The 9,838-nt window shown below is 35.4% G+C and overlaps 1 protein-coding gene across 1 annotated transcript in view; it reads right to left on the reverse strand.

Moving 5' to 3' along the window:
- Positions 1-3,191: 3,191 nt before the first annotated feature.
- Positions 3,192-9,838, reverse strand: part of LOC115213994 — a 21,098-nt gene continuing 14,451 nt past the window's right edge. Inside the window, exons 4-6 of the mRNA XM_029783004.2 lie at positions 7,292-7,466; positions 6,834-6,917; positions 3,192-3,366 (exon numbers count right to left, since the gene is read on the reverse strand). Coding sequence (XP_029638864.2) covers positions 3,268-3,366; positions 6,834-6,917; positions 7,292-7,466 — 358 coding nt within the window. The 3' untranslated portion in view covers positions 3,192-3,267. The remainder of the gene's footprint in view (positions 3,367-6,833; positions 6,918-7,291; positions 7,467-9,838) is intronic.

The raw sequence follows: 9,838 nt of genomic DNA on the forward strand, positions 1-9,838 counted from the left end.
GGTTTGTTACGCTTTTTACAGTAAAGTATTGGGTTTATTGTAACCGACTATAATTCCAACTCAGAATAATTTGCTGGGTGCATTTCTGAGCTTAATCAATAGGCAGTGGAATCAAGTATTTCTTATTTACAATCAGTTGCTGTTCCTTTTTAGACATCCACTGTACACAAACGGACATTGTTTGGTCACATCAAACTGACCTTGCCGTGTCAGAGCTAAAAATCGATCGGAAATAGTGTAACAGGATGTGATCTTCCGCTGTTGTCTAAATTAATAATATTAATTGATCATTTTACTAAGAAGACACTTGTTAAAACAACTTTGTCCTTGCTCTTTGCCGCGTTGAGCTTTATCTATTTACATTATTCACAAATAGTTTATTTACAATTATGTACAATGTCCTTTTAGTAAACGTTTTGATGCTTCTTATCTTAAATACGAGTTGGAAACTTGGCAGTCATTCCGGTTTTTTGTGTTCTAAGTTCAAATCCAGCCGAGCTCTGCTTTACCTTCTTTCATCCTTTCGTGGTTGATAAATAATATATCAGGCTAGTGCTGAGGTCAATTACTTGTTCTCTCTCATATTCTATGAGGAAGAAATTAGTTATAGCTAGATATAGAAAAGGATGGACACCGTCAGATTTAAAATGTACCAAAACATATCGTATGTCGTGACAGCACCCCTAAGACTCATAAAGAGTTAGGGACTCATGCCTGTCGTACTTAACTATTGATCTTTTATGCGGATGGCACACCTAAGAGTAATTTATTCGCTTAATGATTGTTATTCTTATCTATTACTACTAACACAAATTGACGTAATAAATATTATAGAAATAGATGTTACTATCTCCAACTGAAGATTGCAAAGCATGTTTTTTCATGCACTGCATGAAATCAGTTGATATTGGGGTATGTAAACTATTTTCAAATTCCATCCTGAAGGCAGGCCTATTTTTTAAAATATTCATTGCATTGCTCGTGTGTGTATTTATCGTAGGATTGGTGGGTTTTGAAGCTTTCGCTTTCATCTTTGGCAAGCGGTATTTTTACCCTTCTTTTATTCAAATATTTCATATTATACCTATTAAGGTAGAAGTCTTGCTAGCCACCTTATTTTTAATAGTAATAATGCTTATATATATATATATATATATATATATATATATATATATATATATATACAAGATAAGAAAATGGAGAAATACATCTAAATCAAATATCAATTACCAGATAATACTCAATCACATACTTTATTAAACCACCACATAAGAGACTGTAGGGTTAAATATAAAAAGCAGAACAAATCAGTGTACATAAAGGAATGTACATAAAAAAGTGTACATAAAAGAGTAATGTTGTATAATAAGTAGAATATATATAAAAGAGAATATAAATATAAGTAAATATAAATATAAGTATAAATTACATCTTACAGCTGTTTCGCCCATGTCGATAAGTATGTCTCATATTGGTAAAATGAGACATACTTATCGACATGGCGAAACAGCTGTAAGATGTAATTTATACTTATATTTATATTTACTTATATTTATATTCTCTTTTATATATATTCTACTTATTATACAACATTACTCTTTTATGTACACTTTTTTTATGTACATTCCTTTATGTACACTGATTTGTTCTGCTTTTTATATTTAACCCTACAGTCTCTTATGTGGTGGTTTAATAAAGTATGTGATTGAGTATTATCTGGTAATTGATATTTGATTTAGATGTATTTCTCCATTTCCTTATCTTGTATTAGTAATTTGTGGTAAATCATTTTACCTTTGCCCATATAATACAGTAAATGAATTGATTGCATCGCAATCATTAACATTTATGTATTAACTTTATTGGGTACTTCACTAGCAGTATATTGGATATATGTTATCCCATAGAGGGTTGTATTTACAACCCCTATCTCAATTTGTATATATATATATATATATATATATATATATAATACAAAATGGGACAAGAACGCAAAGCATTTAGATAGACGATACAAAGAAAACAATGACGGGTCATTGGAAGCCCTCTATCCTCAGTCAAGCACCAGATTATCCTCGCAATTTCGGCTGATTATTCTTGATATTGCTCCAATCTGGTCAGCCCCAAGTAAAAACTAAGCTAAAAGCATTAGATTCCTTGGAAGAAAGCAGCGAATGTATACAAAAACAAGGACGGAAAAAACGGATGAAGTCGCACAAATATAAATACAATAAAAATAATAACAGGACATAACAACAGGTGTCTTTCGACTAAGGACGAATTGAATCAAGTTGGCGCGTATGGAAATGGAGCCTTACGGCAGAGATACAAAAGTTTCACAAACACAGAGAAGAATATCGATGTTGCACGGACAACGGTCAGACCAAAAAAGAAAGAACAGGCTAGGCTGACCGGCGGTCACGTGGGAAGAGAAGAGAGAGAGAAGTAGAAGCAGAGGGAGTATCTGCCTGTCTGTCTGTCTATTTGTAGTTAGATAGATAGATAGACAGATAGATAAATAGTTATATATATATATATATATATATATTATATATATATATATATATATATATTATATATATATATATATATATATATTATATATATATATATATAGAGAGAGAGAGAGAGAGAGAGAGAGAAAGAGAAAGAAGGGAAAGAGACAGATAAGGGTAGAGCGGTAGCGATAAATTGATAGACAGATACAGAAAAATAGCGACAGAGACAGATAGATAAAAATAGAGGGATAGATAAAAATAGATAGACAAACAGATAGCTGGATAGGCAGACAGATAGAAAGAAATAGAAAGAGAGGTAACAAGAGATAAAAAGCTGGACAGACATACAGGTAGATAGACAGAGAGTGAAAAGGAGAAAGAGAGTAGGAAAGAAGTTTAGAGATGGAAAGAGATTTCCTCCTCGCGGCACAGCCTACGAACATATTCGCACAAGCTTCACTATGAGAATGCAGGTGAATTGGGCGTAAGAATCTTACATGCATTAACTAACATTCTTTCCTTTGAACCAGTAGACACAAGAATGATTATGTTTCGCTGAGGAAGTCCAATAAGACGGAAACATGCCGGGAGTTGTCATTGTGTCTGTCAAAGATCAGACTATTTCTTCTTCCAGTTTAAAACTATAAAAGTAAAACCAACTTATGAGACAGAAAGAAACAACTGAGACACAACTTATTACCATTCCCTTTATTCAAACCATTGATATAAACAAAGTAGAATTTGAAAATACAGAAATACTCCTTTTGAATCAGTATGCAACAGATCTCGGAGCAGGATAATATGACCGCCATTTATCTTGCTGATACGCCGGTCGCAGTGGAAGCGTGGAGCTCTGAAAGGAGGGATTCTGAAAGAAAGAAAGAGAGAGAGAAAAGGACAGGTTTCATGATTATCCTGGATGATTTGGGTAAACATAAATTTTAAATTAATATAGATTTCTTTACTACCCACAAGGGGCTAAACACAGAGGAGACAAACACGGATAGACAAACGGATTAAGTCGATTACATCGACCCCAGTGCGTAACTGGTACTTAATTTATCGACCCCGGAAGGATGAAAGGCAAAGTCGACCTCGGCGGAATTTGAACTCGGAACGTAACGGCAGACGAAATACGGCAGCCCATTTCGCCCGGCGTGCTAACGTTTCTGCCAGCTCGCCGCCTTCATTAATATAATTTAATTGATTAGGTACTGAATTACGTAATTAATAATGTTTACAATTAATAAAACAACTGCTGAACACAATTAGATTATGAATTGTTTATAAATATATATATATATATATATATATATATATATATATATAATATATATATATATATATATATATTGGGTTGTCCGGAAAGTTCGTGTCAATTTTTAAAGGCAAGAAAAAGATTAATAAATTCTTGCCATTTCATTTTTAATCAACCAAATATGAACCATTTTGTTGCACAATGCGTCTCCGTCTTTCCTTTATCTTGAAAATACCCTCTTCCCAGAATTGAGGTGGTTTCATGGCAAAGAATTCATCAAGGTATCTTTTTACGTCATCCAAGGAATTGTAATTTTTACCATTAAGACTATTCTGCAGAGAGCTGAATAAGTGGAAATCCGAAGGAGCAATATCTGGTAAATATGGAGGGTGGGGTAACACATCCCAGCCGAGCTGTAGCAATTTTTGTCTGGTTCCCAAAGCATCAAGTGCTGAAAATGAACTTTCTTATCTTCCATTTTAAAGGGTTACAGAATTAACACAGGTTATAGGAACATAAACCTTCTTCCACGGAAAAATAAGCTTAAATTGTGCTCTAAATGGAGATGTAGTCAAATCCTATTTTATGAAAGGTAAGCTACTATAAATCGGCACGAACTTTTGGAGAACCCAATATATGAAATTTATGCTTTTCTGCTTTTTATTCTAAGATGAAAAGAAACGTCTGTCCGCCAATTCCCTATCCAACAATTTGTCAGCCTATTGTTCTTTCATACGCACATACACATAATGTCTACAATTCTACGATCTAACGACGTCACTCACAACCTAACACAGAATGTGTATTTGAGAAATTCTCTCCTGAGACTATTCTTGTAGCGATAGGTTTTATCCAGTCCGATTATAGTCGAACGTGTTAAACACTTGCTTCTTGATTATACTAAAGATTTTCTATTCCTTTTGCCATTCCGGCGTCACTAAAATGAAATACCAGTCAAATACTAGGGTCAATTTAATTGCCTGTATTCTCTCTCAAATGTATAGCTTTGCTCCTTCCTCTATTAAAAATCCTTATTATTGATTAACCTTATTAACCTCGAAAGGATGAAAGACAAAGTCTACCTTGGTGGAATTTTAAAATTCAAAATGTAAGGATGGACAAAATGCTGCTAAGCATTTTGCATGGTGTACTAACGATTCTGTCAATTCATTGCCTTAATAGCAACAACAATAACAATCTTTCCTACTATTGGTACAAGGCCAGAAATTTTGGGGGCAGGGACTAGTTGATTACATCGACCCCAGAGCGTAACAGGTACTTATTTCATTGACCCTGAAAGAATGAAAGACGAAGTTGACTACAGCAGAATTTGAACTCAGAATGTAAGGACAGACGAAATGCCACTAAGCATTTATATATAATGAGGAGATGATAATAATAATAATAATAATAATAATAATAATAATAATAATAATAATAATCCTTTCTACTATAGACACACGATGGAGTCGAGCTTGTAGATGTGTTATCGCACCGAACGAAATGCTCAGGGGTATTTATTTCCTCCTGCTATAAACGTTCTGAGTTGCAATTCCGCCGAGGTCGACTTTGCCTTTCATCCTTTCAGGGCTGATAAAATAAGTACCAGTTGAGTATTGAGATCTATGTAATTGGTTACCCCTCTTCTCAAAATTGGTCTTGTATCAAAAATTAGAAAGAATTATTAAAAATAATAATATGGCGGTGGCGGTTGTTTGGCGGTTGTTTGGTAGAGCTGCAGACAAATGTCACGTAGTCATTCCCTTTACATTCTAAGTTCAAATCCCGTCGTTGTCAACCTTGCTTTTCATGCCTCTGGGCCCAATAAAATGAAGTACCAGTCAAGTAACGGGGTTGATGTAATCGGTTACTCCTTTCCTCATAAAATTACCAGCTTCGTGTCTAGATCAGAAACAGTTATTATTGATTAGCAGAACTGGCAAAGCATCGAACATCTTGCAAGATTTAACTACGATTCTTCATGTTCTTGAGTGATCTTAATCTTACTGAGTCGACTTTACATTTTCGATAAAACACATAGCATTCATGTGCTGGAGGTGAGTATCAATTCATTCAACTTGTCCATGACACCTTTATATATGTTATTTTGTTTATTTGTGAACAAATCGAATACTGTTATTCTGCTTGTCACGATATGTGTTCGTGTGTTACGCTTTAAAAAAATGTAGTGTTTGTCTTTTTTTATCTATCTATCTATCTGTGCAAACAAATGTGGTAACATATAACAATATTGACCAAGGTTACCGTGGTCTTTTTCGTAGGCTTTTCTTCCCACGGATAAACCTTATCTGCTTCCCCCTTTACACCGTACATCATAGCACTGTGATACACGATCCCTATTGATCGTTTTTCCCCCTCTTCCCCTTTTTTCCTCTTTTTTTCTTCTTTTTTCTCTTTCTTTTTTTCTTTTTTCCCTTTTACGATCCCTTTTGATCGAAAACCTACGCCACTTTTTTTTTTCATCCCCCAAAAGAAAAGCTCTACCTTGTAATTTATTCCATCTGTGTGCAGCCCTGTGTGGCTAATAAAGAAACTTATTTATCTATCTATCTATCTATCTATCTATCTATCTATCTATCTATCTATCTATCTATCTATCTATCTATCTATCTATCTATCTATCTATCTAAATTTGTGTAGTTATAAATTTATATTAATTAGTTATGCATTATATTTATAATATTATTTTATTGAAAATATCTTTTTAAAGAAAGTAATTATTACTTAATTGTGAATAAGTTATATTGATGTGGTATATATTTATTTATATTACGTGGGCTGGGTTGACCAGTAGAGGCCTGTCATCAAGGAGTCATCTTGAATTTGTCTCAAATCCCTTTACTTTTGCCTAGATGCCTGACGAGATAGGCTCGTCATATGAGCCTATGAAACCTTAAGTCGTATAGAGCTGAGTGAAACTGTTATTAAATAACACACACACACACACACACATATATATATAAAGGGAAAGATAGAGAGAGAGGGAGAGAGAGGGAGAGAGAGAGAGAGAGAGAGAGAGAGAGAGAGAGAGAGAGAAATAAGAAATAAATATTTACTTGGTAAGCCATAAGGTGGCGTCTGTTAGTATCATAAAACTTAGGCAAGGGCAGCGTTCCGGGCCTGTAGTGATCTTCAAGAATCTGAAATACAACGAAAAACATAGTTATATAAAACAGTATATTAGCAGAATACATAGAGCAGTGGACAAATATTCTGCCCAATACCACGAATTTGCTTGTCAGTTGCTTGACTTTAAATCACTTGAGCATGTCCCTTTGTGGCTGATAATATGCGCATCTTTGATTACCAGCAAGATTAATGGGGAAGCATCATAGCCATGTGTTGAGAGATTCTTTGTAGTTTGAATAAATGTTAGAAAATCAAAGTCTGAAGGAAATATTAACTATTTTTCATATTATCTCTGGGTAAGAAAATAGGAAATGACAGTTGCTACCCGAGGACAAAACTCGAGTTACCCAGTGCTATTGAATGAAATCACGTAAATTCAGTTTACCAAATCTTCGGGGTATCTCACGGGATCGGACACAAAACTCCATCGTCTGCGGTCGGGTGAAACAGGTACTTCGTACACTTGTGGAGAGCCAGCCTCTGTCCAATATCGCGGCAGTTTTACCAAAGTGGATTCGCTGGTTGATAAATGTCTGGCATTGGCAGCTTTGTTATTTCTTCTACAAAACAATGAGATTGAAAAGAGGAAATGTAAATATCTTTTAGAATCGAAGATGTGGATACGTATTCAATTTTAGCATTCTTCCGATCTTTGTGCCTCGCCATGTATGTATATTAAAAGGACCCCACTTCGGGTCATGAATGACCGTGGGATTACATCTAGAAAGTTACCCTCCGAGACACAAGTCGGGACAAGGAAGACCAGCAGTTGCCTATGTATACCAGCCGCCTCACTCCACGCCACCGATGTTATCCAAGGGAAAGCAAAGGGGCTGATACAGTTTGGCACCAGCAATGTCACAACTAATTTCTACAGCCGAGTGAACTGGAGCAACGTGAAATAAAGTGCCTTGCTCAAGAACACAACACACAACCCGGTCCGGGAATCGAACTCATGATTATAAACCTGACGCTCTAACCACTGAGCCATGCGCCTTCACATGTATGTATGCACTGGTATGGCAGTGTGGTTACGAAGTTCGCATCGCAATCACGGGTGTCTTTCAGTCTAGTCCCAGGCCGACCAATGCCACGTCAGTGAATTTAGTTGTGTGTGCTCGCGCGCATTTGCGTGCATCTCTCTCTCTCTGTATATATATATATATATATTAAAGAATGTAGTTATGTGAAGAATGTAGTTAAATGAAAAAAAAAAACAGAACAAAGTTGCAGTTTTACTTTTTATTTCTATACTTCGGGGTGAAGACCCCCTTCTTCAGGACATTCGGAAAAGCGGTGATTGGAAAAAGTTTGTTGCTCTGACCAACAAATGTTTTCCAACCAGACATCTGAGCAACAAACTTTTTCCAAACACCGCTTTTCCGCATGTCCTGAAGAAGGGGTCTTCACCGCGAAGTATTGAAATACAAGGTAAAAGTGGAACTTTGTTGTGTTTTCTTTTCATTTTGTAGTTTACTTTGTACCTTCTCACATTGTTCCGGCTTTACACAACTATATTCTTTGCAGTTGTACCTTACAATGCTTCACAAAAACCATTATATATATATATATATATATATATATATATATATGTGTGTGTGTGTGTGTGTGTGTTGTGTAGTATATATGCCGTCTACTACTCAGTTTCCGGCAACTAAATTCACTCTTAAAGCAATACTCAGCCCAGAGTCTTATATCGATCTTTTGCCGAACTGCTAAATGCAGGGATATAAACATATCAATGCTGGTAATACATATATTTCTTTACTGCCCACACAGGGGGATAAACATAGAGGGGATAAACAAGGACAGACAAACGGATTAAGTCGATTACATCGACCCCAGTGCGAAACTGGTACTTTATTTATCGACCCCGAAAGGATGAAAGGCAAAGTCGACCTCGGCGGAATTTGAACTCAGAACGAAATACCGATAAGCATTTCGCCCGGCGTGCTAACATTTCTGCCAGCTCGCCTATATATATATATATATATATATATATATATATATATATATATATAGATATATATATATATATATATCACACACACACATATGAAGAGTGTGTGTGTGTATAGATATACATACACACACATATCTATATATATACATATATATGTATATATTTGAGTAGTAGAATGAATTATCTTGTTATGGATAATTCGGTTAACCGATACCTGGGTAGCAAATTCACATCAGAGAAGACACGTTTGAAGTTACGTGCTTTCGTGTGGAAATTTGTATGTCTTTTTTTTAAATATAAATATATCAAAGAATGGAGTTGAACGACGAATTAACAAAATTCCTTTATTTTCGACATATGTTTCGAAGGCTGCATATTCCTAATTGCGAAAGAATAAGGAGTATATTATGCCGCTTTCTCATCAGGAAAAGCAAGGAACTTATGTCAACATCAAGATGCACAAAAAACTTTTAGATGACTGCTCACACGGAGCCCATAGCGATAATGAGTATCTCTGAGTGACGTCAAAATGGTTGGATGTAGAAAATTCTAGAAGGTTCTAAAGGTTCAAGGGTTCAAACGAAGTAGGAGAAGAGAGGCATAAGAATGGGAAGGTGAAAGGGTGCAGTTCAAATGAATGGTGAATTTCTTATGTGAATGAGTGTCTGTGTGTGTGACTGTATATAACTGCATTAATGTGTGTGTGTATGTGTGTGCGTGATTGTGTTTGTGGATGAGTGGATGTCAGAAAACAGACAGTGGTGACGTGAACAGTTTGTGTCTGTGTGTTTGATTGTACTTACTATAGATAGAGGGAAAGAGAGAGAGAGAAAGAGAGAGAAAGAGGAGGGCGAGGTATAGGGACAAAGGTAACACATACCTCACTGGATTGGGTAGTAGTTCTTTGAGAGTATAAAAAGATTTTTTTGACTATGGGGTGAAATATATATATATATATAAAAAAAGAGT

Source organism: Octopus sinensis, linkage group LG7 (assembly GCF_006345805.1).
Source record: "Octopus sinensis linkage group LG7, ASM634580v1, whole genome shotgun sequence".
In the NCBI taxonomy this organism is placed as follows: Eukaryota; Metazoa; Mollusca; class Cephalopoda; order Octopoda; family Octopodidae; genus Octopus; species Octopus sinensis.